At 39.3% G+C, this 19,158-nt stretch overlaps 1 protein-coding gene across 1 annotated transcript in view; it reads right to left on the reverse strand.

The window, feature by feature from the left end:
* The window catches only part of mbd2 (methyl-CpG binding domain protein 2), a 32,706-nt gene extending 17,314 nt beyond the window's left edge, over nucleotides 1-15,392 (reverse strand). Inside the window, exons 1-3 of the mRNA XM_062433979.1 lie at nucleotides 14,849-15,392; nucleotides 6,153-6,312; nucleotides 930-1,070 (exon numbers count right to left, since the gene is read on the reverse strand). Coding sequence (XP_062289963.1) covers nucleotides 930-1,070; nucleotides 6,153-6,312; nucleotides 14,849-14,961 — 414 coding nt within the window. The 5' untranslated portion in view covers nucleotides 14,962-15,392. The remainder of the gene's footprint in view (nucleotides 1-929; nucleotides 1,071-6,152; nucleotides 6,313-14,848) is intronic.
* Between the last annotated feature and the right edge of the window lie 3,766 nt (nucleotides 15,393-19,158).

Below are 19,158 nucleotides of genomic sequence, written 5' to 3' on the forward strand. Positions count from 1 at the left end.
CACACACCAGGTTGGCAGGGTGGAAATGAGGCTGACATTTGGCTGATGAGAACATGCAGCATTGCTCTCTCTGTCTCCCTCTCTCTCTCTCTCGCGCTTTTTTCAATCATTGCCTCTCTCTCCTTCTCCAATTCATATTTACTTTATTGACATGACCATTGCCAATACCCACTGTACACCACCTGCTCAGCAGCTAACAGTAAACAGGCACAGTTAGCAACTAGCTGGGGAACATAGTGGAGCATTTAGCAGATAAAGAGCCAGATATTTCCCTCAGGAGTTGGTAGAGAGCAATAACAGAGCTAAAAGAGAGTGAATATTGGACTTACATTGAGCAGGTGGACAGAAACACAACACAACACTCATGAATGATAATGTTGCTCCTTAACTGCTCACATCAACTTTTAAATACATTTTTACACAGGAGGAGGACTGTGGATTTTGTCCTCCATCACTTCCATTGTAAGTACATTATGAAGGGAAGGGAGTTTTAAGACAGACTGGGAAAAATGTTTAAGTTCATTTTTACTACAATATATATTAAACTATTATGAAAAAATACAAAACATTGAAAGAAAAGAGAATAAGATGGGGAATAGTCTTATCACCATCTTTCCTGCATAAAAGTGTCACTCTCTGTTTGTCATGCTCCATTTCCCATGATGCCTCAACACCCTCTAGTGGCCCATGTCGCCCATGACAACATGGTTTTCTCCACTCCATCCTCTCTTGCATAATCACCCTGACCTCTCCCTCAGGGATTACCATGGAGACAACTGTGTGTGTGTGTGTGTGTGTGTGTGTGTGTGTGTGTGTGTGTGTGTGTGTGTGTGTGTGTGTGTGTGTGTGTGTGTGTGTGTGTGTGTGTGTGTGTGTGTGTGTGTGTGTGTGTGTGGCTGTGCGGCTGTGTGTGAGTATCAGCCTCTCACCTGTCTTGGCTGCTCAGTCGCTCTCTGCAGGTCTGCCTTCACCTTGTTGCCGGGGTGACTTGTAACCTTGGTAACAGGCTGTTTAAAGATGGATGCCGTCTGTCTGATGGGCAGGGCTGTGTTCAGGTCCGGTTTGCCTCCCTGGACGAGACAGAGACAGAGTCTGTGTGTTGGGTCATGTTTCCTTTCCTTCCTTCGTTCCTTTCCTTCTTTCCTAATTCTTTTTCCTTTATTCCTACCTTCCTTCCCTGCCACCCATCATTCCTTCCTTCTACCTTTCCTTCCTTTCCTTTCTCTTTCCTTTGTTCCTTTCCTCCTTCCTTCCTTCCTTCCTGGTCTGGCTTACCTTCCTAAATGTGAAACAGGGAGCGATGATGAACCTGTTTGTGTGCATCAGTTGAGCTGAAAGGGTTAACTCTAAACTGAGGTTTCACACAAAACAACAGGAAGTGTGTATGTGTGCGTGTGTGTGTGTGTGTGTGTGTGCGCGCGCGTGTGTGTGTATACTCCCAAGTAATGATGTGTGAAGAGCAGCAGCACAATGAAAAGTTACAAACCGTGTCGATGCCACACACTCACACACACACACACTAACACACATTATTTCTGCCCTGCTTAAGGATGTTAATGTTGGTTGGTCGTCTATAAAATTGCGGCTTTCCTAGTCTCCAGTCTCTCCTAAGAATCCCTGCTGAGAGTTAAAGGAGTAGTTTGACATTTTGCGATATATGCTTGTTTTGTTGTTCTTTCTTTATGAGAGTGAGATGAGATGCTAAATTACAGCTAGGAGGTTAGACTAGCTTAGTTTAGCATACAGACTGGATGCAAGGATAAACAGCTAGCCTGGCTCTAACTTAATTTAAAAAGCACTCACTATTTACTGCTTTTATAACCTCGTTTGTTTCATCTGTTTACAAAAAGAAACGTAAAAATTATAGTCAAGTTAGTTTCTCCTCCTTGCTTAGCTAAGCTAAGCTAACCACCTCACAGCTTTAGCTCAGCAGGAGGCCTGCCGAGCACACACCAGAGTGGTAGCAATCTTAGCATGTAGCTCTTGAGTGAGTGACTAAGCGTTTTCCCAAAATGTTGAACTATTCCTTTAAACCAGGAACAAAGTAAGTGCTACCTCAGGGTAGGACTGAGAGCTGCTAATAAAGCTTCCTACACTTACTTTCAGCAGGAGGAGGATGAGCTTGTAGTATAAAACACAGTCTCCATGTTTTATATGTAAAGTAGAGCTGTAATGATGAGCCGATCAATGGAAAGCTATCCTCTAACTATTTTGACAAGCTATTTATCTATTTGTTTCAATTATTTTTTTATGCAAACATATCAAACATTCTTTGAGCTGCAGCCTCGAAAATGTGTGAAAATTTGGTGTAATTCTAGTTTTTCTTTTGTAATAAAATCTATGTTATGAGTTGCAGGTTAGCGATACATAAAGTAAGGTTTTATAACACTGAATCATCTAAAGGTCATCTATCTAGAGGGAGTATTCATTATTTTGGTCCTTATTAACTATTTTCTAAAAAAAAAAAGCACATATAAATAACAATTATACAACGATAACGATAAGGTATTAAATCAAAAGGAAAACAAAAAAAAATATTACATTCATTTTTATCTAGCCTATATTTCACTCTATGACACTGCCTCGACTAAAATGTCTTCAAATGTTTCAATCTTAATCACAATTGTTGTAAAATCGCTCAGATTCAATCAGCAGCTTGTTGAAGTCACTGTTTAAAAAGGTGACTCCAAATTATTGCGTATTAATAGTTTCTGGATTTTTTTCAATGAGGGAGAACAAATTACTAGTTTTTTTTTTAATGGAAAAAACCACATCAGACTCAAATTATTATTCCAAGCAGAGTATTTTTATATTTCTTAAAAACATGTCTGGAGGGGATCTTTAACTTTGCCTTGAGTCAAAATTTGGCAACAAATGTTCAATTTCAGCACAGGAACCACAGAGCCAACTGTAAATTACTGTTGAGTGTGCTGAGATAAGACCTGAATGTGATGATGATGGACACGTCTCACACAACGACTGAGGACATTTCCGAAAAGGTGTTATTTTTTGATAAATTTACCAGATTTTCACAATCTAAACGGTTACCGTCTAGCCGATGTGGACTTTGAAATGGAGCAGTATTCAGGCTGTGAGCTGATGATGAAATCTCACAAGTGCACAAGAACACAGACTAAAAAAAGACCCGTTGTGTGATGTGAAAAAGGCTGATGCATTTGTAAGGTGGTTTACTGGTTTGCTTTACAGTTTCCTGTCATTAAATCAATAAAAAGAATGAATAAATTCAGCTTTTCATTTCATTTCTTTATTTAAAGGCCTTGCTTTAAATCTGATGGTGATATTTGTTGTTGAAACCATTTGCACAATGACATTTTTTGTCCAGTTAGAACAGATTTTCTACTCGTCAGACGCTTGGTAAATAAGGGCCCTGATCCCATTTCTGCTCCCCAGACACATGAATGTAAAGTCACATGACCTTTCCTCTAGCACCACACTCGGGACTCCTGGTCAGACTATAAGAGCAGCTATATCATCACTAATCTTTTCCCTCCAAAACCTGTAAAGAACACGGTAACCTCTGTCTATGTGTGTGTGTTTGTGTGTGTGTGTGAAGGCGGAGTCAGTGCTGCTGTTATCTCTGGTACAAAGACTGCAGCACACAAACGCAAAATAACACACACACACACACACACACACACAGAAATGCGTACGTGCATGAAAGCATGCCAGCACACATGCTTGACCTCACACACACACACAGACATAGACACACACACACACACACACACACACGTCAGACCATGGTCACTTTGACATTACATGAAGTTACATTAATTTCTGGAGACTTTTCCTCATCATGACTATAACCACTGACCCAAAAATCAGCCTTTGTCCAATTGGGGCTAACGGTTTTTGTCCCCAATTACACAAGCTGTCCCAAATTAACTGGTCCCAAGTCTATAATTTGTCTGCAAAAGTAGCCTATGAAAGAACTCACACACACACACACACACACGTTTGCTTAAGTGACTTTTGGGGTATTTGCATATATTTACATTCATTTCCTGGAGACTAAAACCCTTAAAATAACCACTAACCCAAAGTTCACAGTTTAACCAACTGGGGACATGGCTTTTGTCCCCAATAAGACAAGATGTCCCTAATGAACTGGTCTTTAGTCAGGTTTGTGTTCCTGAAAGTGACTTCAGAAACACACGCACACACACACAGCAGTCTGATCTGTGCTGGGCGCAGTTTAAACCACGACCAAAGAGGATCCTGGTTTCTGATTGGTTGTTGGACAATGTAAGTAGGCTATGTGGACACTTCAAATATAGTTCAGGTAAACAGTCAAACCATCATTCTGAATCATAGAAAGCAACAATGCTCTGTCACTAAAACTGACCTAACCACGAGTTCAACACACAAACACACATTTAAAACACAGAGGAAAACAACCTCTCTTTATCCTGTTAGTCAGTTGTTATAAGAGACAGAGTGGACTCCAAAGTGTCCACATAGAGACAATACTGGACTCAGATTGTCCTTTATGTGTCCCATCAGGAGACTTCATCATGTATATTAGGGCTGGGTATTGTTAAAAACCTCACTATTCAATTCAATTTCGATTCTTTAGGTCACAATTCGATTCGATATCGATTCAATTCGATATTGATTTAAATGCTTCAATATCGATTCAGTAATAAGTATAAATACACAAATAATTCATTAGAGTACCTAATGAGAGGCCGGTATGAGATTCTGACGGTATGATAACCTTAGGCAAAAATATCACGGTGAAAAAAAACAACCTTCTTCCTCTAAGCCGTGGCCATCTGTCTTTTGACAGTAGCAGAAGTATTCCCATACAGCCGACTTGGTCCGTTTAAACGTGGGTTAGGTTGGTGGGGCTTGCCTCCTTCAGCCATCATACAGCCTGCAGAGCTACCTGCTTGTAACAGCAACCGGAGGTGCGCGGGGGGAGGGGTAACTTAATGCTGCAGCTGCACACCACCTGAGGGACCTCCACTTAAAAAAAACCCGCTCATACCGCAGGAACGGTATGAAGGAACATTTTAGCGGTTTTGAAACCGTGACATTTTCATCCCGTGGTATACCTTGAAACCCGTAACCGGCCCATGCCTAGTTGCCATGTTGTTGTTGTTTGGTCGAGTGCGGCCTCCGTCCGTACAACACCAATCACACAAAGGTATTGCTCACTGCGCCCCCACTGGCCAGGGGCTTGAATCAATTCAGAGGATTTAATGAATCGATATTGAATTGGGAAAAAATATATTGCAATGCATTGATGAATCGATATTTTTACCCACGCCTAATGTATATTCATCTGTCTCTGAGTCAAACCAGTTTCCGAAGTGATAAAACCTCATTAAAAAGCCCACTGACATTCGCTAATAACTAGAAATCCAACCTCGAAACATAAGCGTCCTCTCAATTGTCTGTCGTGTGTCTCATTTCATATGTTTGGATAAGGACGGGGGGGGGTTTGTGAAAAGACATCTAACATCGTCAGTATTTATTTTTTTTAGCTGTCTTTAATGACCATCATTTCCCATAAGTCCTAGATGTTTGCGGGCTAAACGTCATGGTCTGACAGAGGAGGCGAGTCCATGAGAGTCACGGCGAGTTCAGACATGTCCGTAATGACAGCAGAACAAAAAGGGACGCCCGCTGTACAAGTCTTTACACAGCACAGATTACAGCTAGAACGATTGAAAGTGACTTTAGAGGAAAGCGTAGGGGAGTTTTACACATATGGACGAAAACCAAGTTATGATAAAGCTGAGAAAAGTCTGTCAAAACACCCACAGGACAAGTCAGAATAAAAAGCCTACAAGACTGAGGCTGTAAGAGTCAGAACAGTAAAAGGACGTAGACAAATCCGAGTCAATACACCCACGAAACTGAGACGAGTACACGTAAATCAGACAAGAAAAATGAGACCGAAATGAGAAGTGGGTTAGGGTTAGGGTTAGGGTTAGGGTTAGGGTTACTGACGGTTCAGAGGTGGGTGGACGGGGCTTCACACTCATCCCCCATAGTGACCCGAGTGTCTGACCTGCTGACCTATCGTGCTGCTGCAGGAAGAGTTGTGTTAATCTGATAATCTGATAATTCACAACGCAACACACCACGGCCCTGCCCCCACAGGTGTGACCCGTCAATGTTACCTTGGACATGCTGAGCGGGTCGTGTCGGAGTCTCTGTTTGTTCTTCTGCATTTTCCCGGGCATTATCTTCCCCGTCCGGAAGTCGAAACATGCCAGGTCCACTGTGTTTCCGAGGTAACGGGACAACTGAGGCTTACTCCTGAATTTCTTCCCTGTAGGACTGAAGAGAGGAGAGAGAGTCAGTTAATTTAATCTGAGTTTAATCAAACTGCATCAGGTCAGCAGTGTGTTCAGTTACAGAAACAGAGATCACTTCAACCCTGGGTCAAACTCTGTGACAGTGGTGGAAGAAGTATTCACTTCCTTTAATGAAGTACCAATACAGTAACGAAAAAAATACTCCATTACAAGTAAAAGTCCCAGATGAAAAACACTAGTACAGTAAAAGTAGTTCAGTATTATGAGTGATGTAGTATGTAGTATTACCGTAAAAGTACTACAGTATTATGAGTGATGTAGTATGCAGTATTACAGTAAAAGTACTGCATTATTATGAGTGATGTAGTATGCAGTATTACAGTAAAAGTACTGCAGTATTATGAGTGATGTAGTATGCAGTATTATAGTAAAAGTACTGCAGTATTATGAGTGATGTAGTATGTAGTATTACAGTAAAAGTACTGCAGTATTATGAGTGATGTAGTATGCAGTATTACAGTAAAAGTACTGCAGTATTATGAGTGATGTAGTATGCAGTATTACAGTAAAAGTAGTGCAGTATTATGAGTGATGTAGTATGCAGTATTACAGTAAAAGTACTGCAGTATTATGAGTGATGTAGTATGCAGTATTACAGTAAAAGTACTGCAGTATTATGAGCGATGTAGTATGCAGTATTACAGTAAAAGTACTGCAGTATTATGAGTGATGTAGTATGCAGTATTACAGTAAAAGTACTGCAGTATTATGAGCGATGTAGTATGTAGTATTACAGTAAAAGTACTGCAGTATTATGAGCGATGTAGTATGTAGTATTACAGTAAAAGTACTGCAGTATTATGAGCGATGTAGTATGCAGTATTACAGTAAAAGTACTGCAGTATTATGAGCGATGTAGTATGCAGTATTACAGTAAAAGTACTGCAGTATTATGAGCGATGTAGTATGCAGTATTACAGTAAAAGTACTGCAGTATTATGAGTGATGTAGTATGCAGTATTACAGTAAAAGTAGTGGTTTGGTCCTCTGACTGATATATTATTATATATGACATCATTAGATTATTAATAGTGAAGCATCAGCGTTAGAGCAGCATGTTAGCATGTTAAATGTGTTTTCAGTTTTTGGACTTTTTCTCTAATCTTTGATTTTTGCTGAAATATTGGATCATTGGAACATTTATTGAAATGAAACCATGTGAGAAGTTTAGAGGGAAAAATCACTATTTGGTGGAGCTGTTAACAACTCATAGACATCTGAAATGTGAGCCTGACTACACACTGCTTTTTGTAAGACGTCAAAACTGTATCGCTGTATCTGAGTAAATGTATGTAGTTACTTGTCACAGCTGCACTGTGAACCTGACCTGCTCGCTGGCAGCTTTTGTTCAAGAAACCTTTTAAAACATCTCGAACAAATTTTCTCTATCTTCTGCCTGTAGAAGCTATACACTCTGTTTCATTACATAATTAGTTAAAGTCAATATATCATTGATATCAGAGCTTTTCAATATTAGTTCATCACTCAAGGTCTATCTTTACTAATGCCGCCAGTTTCATGTGTTGAGTCATTTCTTTAAACAGTGGTCTCTGTCCTCACATTCATATACTGCACAGTGTGAAGTCACCCTCAGCTCACAATAAAACCTGTTCTTTCTTTTTGAAAGTTTAAGTACCACGTTTTTTTTTTTTAATGACACTGTGACTCAGTGCACATTAAGATGACAGCTGAAATGTATATACGGTCATCTTTGTACTAACCTGACCACACATGCATTTAAGTCCAAGTGAACATACCATCCGTTCAGGGTTAATCCATACAGAGTTCCGGGTTGGGTTCATAGTTTGGTAAACCTGTATCTGAAACAGGCCCCTCGGCTATAATGAAACCAGTACATCGACATCATTGTCATCGCCCACACAGTCACAAGAATAGGCGATATACTGTATCACTCATATCAACGTTTGACATGTAATAAGCGACAGCTACTACAATTAATGCTGACTGTTTTTTTAAAAACGTATTGTTAATAGTTTAGTATTATAAGAATGAAGAAATTAGTTTTTGGAGGGAAATATCAGATCACTCATCTTAGCCATCAGGAGGGACGTGTTGGAGGCTTGTTTGATTGACGCAGAGCTGCCAAGTCTCAGGCTTTGACCGTGAGACTCTCACAATTGATCGGATCTCACAATCTCATGCCAGCTTTTTGTCTTTGCTTCCTCTGGTGTAAAATTGATGATTTTTTAAGTGAAGGAACAGCTGTTGTTTTTTTCAGGTTCTGATGGGCAGAGGTGCAGAGCAGCAACATCGGCAACAACCAAAAGCGTCCAACAACAAATCATTGTGACGCATGTTTGGTGGACCTTTATTAGATATGAGAGAGTAGGGGGAATATCAGATGATGACAAAGACCTGGTGAGGAATTTGTGTTAAATTTGTGTAATATCTGGAGTGGAGTGAATCACCCCCCGCCCCCCCCCTTCCCCAATTAAGTGAAAAACTTGACAGCCCAGTTGATGTTAGCTACTAGTGCTACACTGTACAGAACAGAGACAAAGTAAACAAACTATTAGTTACGAGTCATGAAATTTTGAAAAGTAAGGAGCATCTAATTGGATCTCAGTGACATTTTCAGGTATGTTTACATGCTGTTTAATGTCCTGCAGCTGAGAGGCTAATTAGCTGTCTAGTTTGCTACCTGACGTCAACGGTGCACTTTTTCCCGGTCAATATTTGTCTGGTAGTTCGTTCAACAAACTGAGGTACAGGATGAGAGGTGTTTTAGATAAGGGGGGAGACTTATTCATAGTGTGTTGTGTAGCAGGATGCAGTCAGGCTCAGTGTGACCGTCTGCTCTGCTGTGATAGAACAACATGTTATTGATTTATGTAAGATTTGATTTGTTGTATCGATATAAGGACTCCAGCCAAGTAAATGGATAACTAAGATATTTTAAAATTGAAATCATGTAAAACTAGGTGGCAACATCATGAAATGAAAGAATTAAAAATATAATTGTATAAAAGTTTAATTTCAGCTTGACTTTAAAATATTTAATTGGGATAACCAAAAAAGTTATTAAACATATTATTAATCGTCAGGATGTTTTAACTAAAACTCAATTCAGATTAACAGAGGTTTTTCCACACACACACACACACACACACACACAAAATTGTTCTGATGTTTTCAGACATGTGAGAGGCCACTTGCCAGGTGAGCGTCCATCGTCATTATTATTATTATTATTATGGTTTATTTAATAGAGACAGATACTATATACATAGACAGGCTGAAACAACTGTCTGATGCAAGTATCACTGTGTTTATATATAATGCTAATTTGCAACACCTGTCCCTAGACGAACCTTTGTGAAAATAAGAGATTAAAATTAATTAATTTAAAAAAGAGTAAAAAAGGAGGCCAACCAAGTACATCCCTATAATAAATACAATACAGCACAGAATAAAAAGAAGATAAGCAAAGTAAAACATGGTACATAGTACTATAAAATACACATAAAACTAGACAGGAGTACATTTTTGTGGATGAATGAACCAGGATTTGGTGAGGCTCATGAAAGTGATGAAGGGTGCAGCAAATTTCAAGTGTTCAGGGTTAGGGTTAGAGTTTCAGATTTTCGCTCCTTACTTAGAGAAAGGCATCTCAAAGGCTGAAGAGCAAGTCCATTTAAACACAAGCTTTACACAATGAAGATAAATACAGTTTTTAAAGCTTACAATTTTATATTTTCTTAGAATGTGGCAACGATTCTTTTCTTTTTGTCTAAGATCTTCAGGGCCCGACTGTAGAGAAATTCTGCGGATTTAATTACTGACTGGTTGGCCTTGGGACTAAGAGGTTAACCGTAGGACAGATGTGGAAGAATCACTGAATTTAGAAACATTAAGGCACAGTCAAATGTCAAAACAGTTTCTTATCATCTTGAAACAGCTGTCTCATGCTTGATGAAACCATCATATCCTGGTAATGAACAGAAAAGCTCTGTTGTCTCTGTGGCATTTCAAGCATAAGATTGAATTCCTTTTGGAAGATAAATGTTGGTCTCAGATATAAATGTGTATCATATACAATACTTTTGATTTAACTAATAATAATTCAAAATAATACTAATTTCAACCAAATTAGTTTGGCTGAAGGAAAACGTGTTAGGAACTTTGCTTATTGGCTTTCTGGAAGAGAGTTCAGGAGGAAACGGCTCCGATTACAACGGTAACAAAAGTCGTCTAGCAGCACATCTTCAAGCTCACTTATCACATGCCATATCTTGTTTGTTTAATCCATACAAAAACCAAAGTGTAAAAAACGAGAATTTGTTGTTTTATGGTGGGGGGGGTTACGTGCCGGAATATTTCTTGGCTACGAGTGGAGATTCCAGGAAGCTGCTGCTCCCGCTGGAAAACTTTGAACTCCCACGGACACGAGTTCAAACTCGGTGTACTGTGTATTGAGAGAGGCCCCGGTCAGTCAACTACAACATCACATCTGACACAAGCGGCGTCTGCCAAACACTTCCTCATTCACTGCTCCGTACACAAACACACACAAACACACACATTTTGCACTTCAACGCTTACATAAGCCATTCCTCGTATCCCTTATAACCTCGTTCTAATCTACCACCTTAAAGCCAGGTCTAAACCCTAAAAACGTCCCCTTGAAGAAGTGAAGACCCTCACTTTCTAAATATGTCCACAATTTCCAAACGTGTCATGAAGTCCTCACAAGGTCTGTACATGTCAAGGGTCCTCACAACGATACAAGTACAAGCGCGCACACACATTCACTCAGCTGTGTCTGACATGTAGGTCAGCAGCAGCAAAGCACAGATCATAGGCTCTGTGTGTGCATGTGTGCATGAACGTGTGTGTGTGTGTGTGTGTGTGTGTGTGTGTGTGTGTGTGTGTGTGTTTGTGTGTTAGTATCATATCTATTTTCTATCATCTTGTTCCAGCTCTTCTTTGAAGCTCTTTAGTGAAATATTCAAACTCAAGACTCCATGTTATTTTTTTTATGGTTGCACAATTCTGGGAAATATTCACGTGAATCAGGATAGAAAATAAAGTCTGTGGGTTTTGAACACAGTTTGTGATAAACAACACGACTTTGTAAAGACCGAGTCAGCAGAGGCTCCAGCAGGGGTGTTGCTCGTTCTTCCAGTAAGTCGGCCCTCTGACTGGTTTCCTTACTGGAACTGATGAGTCACATTACAAACCAAACTGAAAGTAAAGCCGAGTCTGAGCCCGGTTTAATATTAAAGCTTCAGGAAGTGACAGAGTTCAGATGTTCCTGACACTGAGCCGCTACTCTGATCGAGCCGCTGATCAACAGGAAGAGAACAGCCGCCGAACAGCCGCCTCTGAAAAAACAGCCTTCGACTCTGTGGCGGCGTTGCGGCCTCACCACAGACCTGCACCAGGAGTGACATCATTTCCTCTATGATCCAACGCAGGATGAAGATGCAGATTCAGGAGAAAAGTAAAAAAGCAAAAACTTCTGACTGAACTTTGATGTAGTTTGTAGAGAAGCTGAACGTTTGTTTGATATTCTCTGTCACAGTGGTGGTTAGGCAGAGATACACACAGATGGTAGTTAAACCTGCAAATAGCTTTTGTCTCTGTGGGGGCTGAATGCTCTTATTGACACAACGAAATGTAATGTGCATGAAGAATATAACTAAGCTGACTTCCAGACAGTTACTGGAAGCAAGATCGAAGCAGCAGAAACACAGATATCCTCTCTTTTAGTCCTTTGTATTGGCTGTTTCTTTCTTCACTTCTTCTTTTCTGTAATTTCAGCTAGACAGACTGCTAAAAATCACTCTGTCTTTTTTGTTGTTGTGCTTTCTTGACCAGCGGGGTGATGTTACATGTCCAGGTGAAGTCATCACTAATGTGGGCTGCTGACCCTCCCCATCTCAGACTCAAGGACCGTCAGCGATTGAAGAGGTGATCATCTTCTTAGTCTGAGTTGAGCGAGAGGCTGTTGACAATGTCACACCATACTTGCCACCTCCCTCCTTCATGCTGTTTCATCACCCCCACCGATCAGACCGACGACCGCAGCGTCGTCAGCAGATTGCCGGACAGCTTTGTCCTTGTGTGAGTCGACACAGTCGTAGATAAATAGCGTGTCGAGCGGAGGGGGGGCTGAGTCAGGAGGCATCCTTGTGGGGTGCCGGTGTTTTAATCATCACATTGTCTGAGGTTAGAGTTCTGATTCGGACAGATTGTGGTCAGTTACGGAGTGTGTGGTTAAAGCTAAGGTTGTACACTTTGTGAGTTCGTGGAGGACGACTGTATTAAAACTGAGCTGTAACTGATGAAGAGCATTCTGGTGTAGGTATCTTTGTTCTCCAGGTAGGAGAGGTTTACTGTCCTCGGTGGATATGTTGGGGCAGTACAAATACTGCAGGGGGGGGGTCCTGTGACTCAGGTGTATTACTCTAGCTGTGGGCCAGAACCACAAGTGATACAAGTGACTGGTCTCTTTTTGGGGACTAGGATGACAGTGGCAGTTTTAAAGCAGGTATGTGTAAAGATGGCGTTAAAAACATCAACCAGTTCTGTAACACAGGTCTCAAGGGGCCCACAAGGGGATGTTATGTACGCCTGCTGCCTAGTGGGGGGGTTCATTCTCTTCAGGACTTTGCGTACAGCTAATTAGACAGTCGGTGTGTGTTCTTGCATATTCTGACTGTAAGAGCCTCCCCTGCGCTTCACTGTCGGAGGTCTCAAAACGGGAAGATGGTGGTGTCGGTTATTTCCGTGTCGGTGCATTTACAGTCCGAGAGACATGAGCAGTAGTGAAATTAGTGACATGTGAAAGCAGTGTTTTTTCTTGAGGGACATCATCAGAGAGGTGCTTGGACACTGGTTGGATCTTATTCGTGCATGTGGCTATATTCAGGTTTGCTGGAATAATCATAAAACCTACAAATAAATACATATATAGAATCATAGTAAAACCCCACTTCACATTGCTTATAGCGATAACTGTATATTAAATTCAACATGGTTGTGACAGTAGAGTGTTGTGTAATGACTACTCGCCCATGCATTTCTTTCTTTAGAGAATCCAAATGCAGCACAAAAGTCTGATATTTTCTACTATAGAGAGACCAGAAGGGCGGAACGGTATGGAAGAGATTAAGATGCATCCCAGAGCCCTGAACGCAGCATCTATGTGTAAATGCTCATTGCTAATATATATCTCGGTACAATAAATTGGTTATCTCACGTTATAAGTTATTGGTCAGTGGAAACAATCTATGATTCATCAGATGGAATTTTTTTTTCCTCCAGTCAGTTAGAAAAGTATGTTCAGAACAGCTTTAAGTGTTTTTGACTTTCTTGGTTTTTTCTGAGGTTTGACGGTTAAGTTTTCCAGAGAAATTGATGGTTACCTCTGTGACCTAAATGCATCATAATACACGAGAGGCACAAACTGGGGCTGGTATTCATCAGTTGGACCGCAGCAACATACCAGTAAGTCAAAGGAGCGTACAGCCAAGGGTCATGAACTATAACCATCAATCAATTAAATGAATCACCAACTATTTTGATAATCGATTAATTGTTTTGAGTCTTTTTTTTTTTCTCTCTGGCTCCAGCGACTAAAATGTGAATATATTAAAGCGTAGATCTCCGAGGTGTGGATAGGACAAGACATTTGATGACTTCATCATCGACTTCTGGGGAACAAAGCGTCATTTTCCCACCACTTCCTGACATTTTATAGACCAAATGACTAACTGATTCATACTGAGCAAAATATTTTGATATTTTACTTTGCTTTAAAAAAAATCTCTTATAGGTGAAGTTTTAAGATAAGCAAACTGTGTTTCTACCTTACGTGTTTTATTTTTTATTTACTATTTTTCTCTGACTTTTATTTTACGAATGTGCAAACAAACCAATAAACAATAAAAAATAAATAAAAATGTGGCAGTTAATCAGCAGCGGTGAGATAACTTTCAGAACTGGTATGACACTAAAACTTGAGCCACTGTTTGATATCAGCTCAGTTTTAGGTCGATAGATGAGGCCAATTAGATTTAGAGAGTATAACTGAACACATATAAAACACATGAAAAATCTAATCTAATATTTGGGGGTGGGTGGGGTAGGGGGGGGCACCATGATCCCTATGAAATATTACATGTAACTGAAAATCAGAGGATGTTTCACATTGAGAAACTGTTGGCCACCACATTATATCATATACATATATATTACGGTATTGTCACAGATAATTATATGACTTAATAGTTGACATTGACACTATGTTTGCCACTATAGAGCCTCTGTAAACACCTGCAGGACGTTATCAACGCTACACTGTAACTTATCTGACAGTGAGACGCTTCAACACTTCCAACTTGTATGCAGCAGCTGTGGAGTGAAGGAGTGATGGTGGGCAGAAAGAGGAGCAGAAACTACAGAGGTTAACTGATCGATCTGGAATCAGTCCGGGATTGATCAATGACTGATCGATGAGTGTAGTGGAGTACCTGTAGTAGTAGATGTCGCTCTTTCCAGCGCTCAGTCCGGACTTCCTGATCACTTCTTCCTTCTTCCAGCCGGGCGGCAGAGCGGGGCAGTCCGTCTTCTTCCTCTCCATCATCACACACTTATCGATCCCACAATTAGACTCCGGTCGGGTCAATCGATCAGTCAGTAAACACCGATAAAGGCCCGTAGGACAAACAGCGTGGTGGTAAACCCGGTGGAGCAGCACCCCGGGCGGACCGACGTCACAGGCGTTACGTTAACGGCGGCTCTCTCTCTCCCTCCCTCCGCCCTGGCTGTTTGCGGTGCTGATTTCGGGTTAAATTGAAATGTAAAGTGTCCCGGTGCAGACTGTGAGGCGGGATGTCCCGGGTTCAACCGCTTTCGGGTCCCGAGTAGTTCCGTTAACCTGCGGAGAGGAACCAACGGCTGATCTGATCTGAACTGAACTGGACTAACGGCAGCCTGTGACGTCTGAGTTATCGCGCGCGCGCGCACACACACACACACACACACACACACTCACACACACACACACACACACAGACACACACACACACACACACCCTCTCAGAGATTGTCTATTGTAAAAAATGACTCACTCGGAGTTGTTGTAACAAATCTGAACCATTCAGTCCCAAGTATGGAAGACCAAAGCGGTGAATCATTAATTTCATTATCGTGGAAAACGAAAGTTTAAAAATGTTGTTACTGCGGGATAATGAAATATATATTTTTTTATTTTTTATTTTTTTTAAACAGCGATAATAACATGATAATTATGACTTCCTCAACCTTTTTTTTATTTATTTAATTTTACAATAATAATAATAATACATTTGATTTGTAACGCACTTTACATTTGAAGCAAATCTCAAAGTGCTACAAAGTAAAGTCATTAATATAAAAGACAGATTTAAAGGAAACATAAAAATAAGAGAATAAAAGTGGCAACCAGCAAGGTTAATTAAGTCAAAGATTGTAGGAAACAGGTTACATTTTAACACTTTTCATAGTTTTTCTCTCCCATTTTCAAGTTTTGCACATAAGATTAACTCACACAACAAGAATGAAGAAAAATAATTAAGAATAATAATAGTAATTGAATTCATTTTGATGAAAAAAAGGAAGGCAAAGTAAATACACATTCAAAGCTACAGTGGTGAGGGTGAACTGTATCGTTACACAACAATAAACATATAATAATCACCATTATTGCCTAAATTGTATATAAAACCCACTATGCTTACTTATGTGAATAGCCAAGGCCAAGTAGGTGGGAAGAGCCTTGTTTAATATCTATTCTCTATTTACACAGTACAACATCAAAACAGAATATATAATGCACTCACAAAATATCATAAATGTAGTGGAATTAAATAAAAGGTAGAATAAAAATGAATTCAAAAGCCGTTTTCTAAAATCAAGTCTGGCCTGCTTGGGGACAGACAACAATAAGTGGTCAGCAGATGTCAGATGGGACGCATGGGGAGAGACAGCTGGACAGTAGGATGAGGCCAAGCCAAACGGGGCCTTAAAGATAACCAGTAGAACTTTACAATCATTTCTGAATGCCAAGTAACCAGTCCAAGCAGGCGGGAATTATGGAAATGTGCTCATACTTTTGCAGTTGTATTTTGTACAAGAGGGTGCAGGTTCGTTGATTTCTGGGACAATCTGTCAAATAATGAACAGTAATTTAGAGACAAACAACTGGAGACAAACAACTGGAGACAAATGTATGTACAGTACGAGTCAAAAGTTTGAACACACTTTCCTATTCATTTGAATGAGAAAGTGTACCTAAACAGTTGATTGGTACTATATGTGCATCACCAAATGAAAGAAAGGATCTTATTTTGGTAATTCCCCTGAGGTGACTGATAACTGACTTTATAATATTGAAAATTAGAACATTCAGAGAAATTCAATCAAATATCAGCCCTAGTTTTCTAGCTTCTTGAGAACACTGCAAACTAATTATTAGCTCTGTTCTAACAACATTTAAAAATAAAAATCTTGACATCTAAAACCTTATAGCTGCAAGAGAGAATGCTCAATCATAAAGGATTTAAACTGGGTTTATACCACGTTCTCCAATACTTTGGCTAGAAATGTAGATAAGGGGTCTGAGATTATTAACATTGTCAGTGTTGAGATTGGATTTTTTTCAGGAGGGGGTTGAACAACAGCTGATCTAAAAATAGTAAGAACAACCTAATTTAATTAAGTATTAATAAGTTCTTAAATGGAATACATTATGAAATGTTAAAAACCTCTTTTTTAAATCTCAAGGGTAAAACAGAAAGGAGGTAGATTTCATGCTATTAATTGTTCTTATTAGGTCAGATTGAAATGGAAAGATTCAGGCTATCAAAAGAGGATGAAAACATCTCACATCTTAAAGCAGATTTGAAGATATTTCATCCAAATAAATGGTGAATAAAAGACCTCATGGTCTTAAAACCTTGGGATTGTATGGATTTGTGGCTACGAACTGTGTGAAGTATCTGTCTTTTCTTCCTTTGCAGTACTGTTAAAGTCTTTTAAGCTCATTCATGACGTCAAATCTTTTCATTTGGAGGCTTTCCATTTGCTTTCAGACACAGCCTTAATGGTCCGGACACAGTAATTAACCCATGGTGGTGGTTTTGTAGAGCAGCCTCTGGCAGTTTTAAAGGGTGTCTCAAGTGACAGCACATATAAGATCCCCATAAGATGTTTTTAATTTATTTTGTATTTTCCTTTACTATTTGGCTTTATGCTTAACATGATATATTGTTCTTATTTAATACTGGGCACTTGGAACCTGCATGTCTTAAATAATTCTAAATGAGTAAAAAAAATAAAATCGAAAAATTGAATTAGATCCATATTTACTGAGGTAATATTTTTGTTCTAATGTTAATAATATTTAATAAAAAAGAGACTGAGTTAACTGAAAGTGAACTTAAATGTAGTAAACTGATTTTCGAACTTCTTGTGACAGTTTGTCTTGTGTTTTTGGTGCTTGGACATTGAGTCAGAGTGATACCTCTCAGCCTGTGTTCCTCTCTCCTCTCTGATTCATTCTCCGAGTGACGTCATAGGCGAGGTTAAAGGGGCCTGCAGCAGCCATGAAGCCTGCAGAGTGTATGGGGGACCCACCATGTCTGACCAGGAGCTCCCACATGGTTTCTGGAAAGCAACACCAAAACTGAAGATATGCCCCAACTAAAAACTGTCCACTTACACTGCATTTTGATTTGTATATAACAACCTACATGAACCAATGCCACAATACAATTACCAGTAGCTTATTTAAGAAAAAGTAACTATTATCAGCTAAATGTACCTTATTATGGAAAGCAAAGTAGCCAATTACTCTATTGTTATGCAGGAGGCAGCATGTATAAATATAATAAATACTTTATTAATCCCCAGGGAATTATTCAAATCACAACAATTCACACACAATAAAATAAATAAAATAAAATAGAAAATAGAAAACAAAAAAGGTTATTATACATTGTGTAGTACATAGTATATAATAATATATAATAAAATCAGATAAATGAGGAAACAAATAAAATAGCTACTATCCATTGTGTAATGCTTATATATATAGTGTATAATGGAACATGATTTTCAAGTAAAATTATTATATTTATAGGTTGTGCAATATTTAATAGAAACATTGTTATTTTTATAAATTGTGCAGTAGAATAAGTTATATGTTGCAATTTTGAACAGTTAAATAATCTTATGTAACTCGTCTTATACTATTGTAATAGCGTTAGCCAGTGTTAGACACTATTACATTAAATGTAACAGTGCAAGCCATTTAATACATATATATAGAATTTAATTCATGTTTCTATAGTAAGTAACTAAGTTAAAGGGGTGTGGGGGTGTAGTGAGTCAGAATGCTGTCACATTTCAGTCGGCCAACATCATTATCAGCTGTGTTGACTGACAGGATGCTGACAGCAGTGTATTCATTTAATTTAGCGTCTTCTGAATGCTTCATCCTTACAGAAAACATATCATCAGCTCTGAGTCTGTTTCAATCTCATCTTGTTTCAGAGATAGTTACTGAGCTGTCGTCCTCCAGACCAAACCTCAGATAAAAAAAGTGGCAATTTAAAGTTTGCGTGCTATTTGTGACCAATATAAACAGGTGATATAACCAGACCTAACTTTTTCTTATTTGGGAAAATGCTTTATTTAATTCGGCATGAATCATATACATTAAATATTAAACATTTTAATGCAATTTCAACTTTATTTTAGGTTCCCTTCGCATATCTTACCTCCTATTTCCTACAATATC

The sequence above is a fragment of the Scomber scombrus genome, chromosome 15 (assembly GCF_963691925.1).
Source record: "Scomber scombrus chromosome 15, fScoSco1.1, whole genome shotgun sequence".
NCBI lineage: Eukaryota > Metazoa > Chordata > Actinopteri > Scombriformes > Scombridae > Scomber > Scomber scombrus.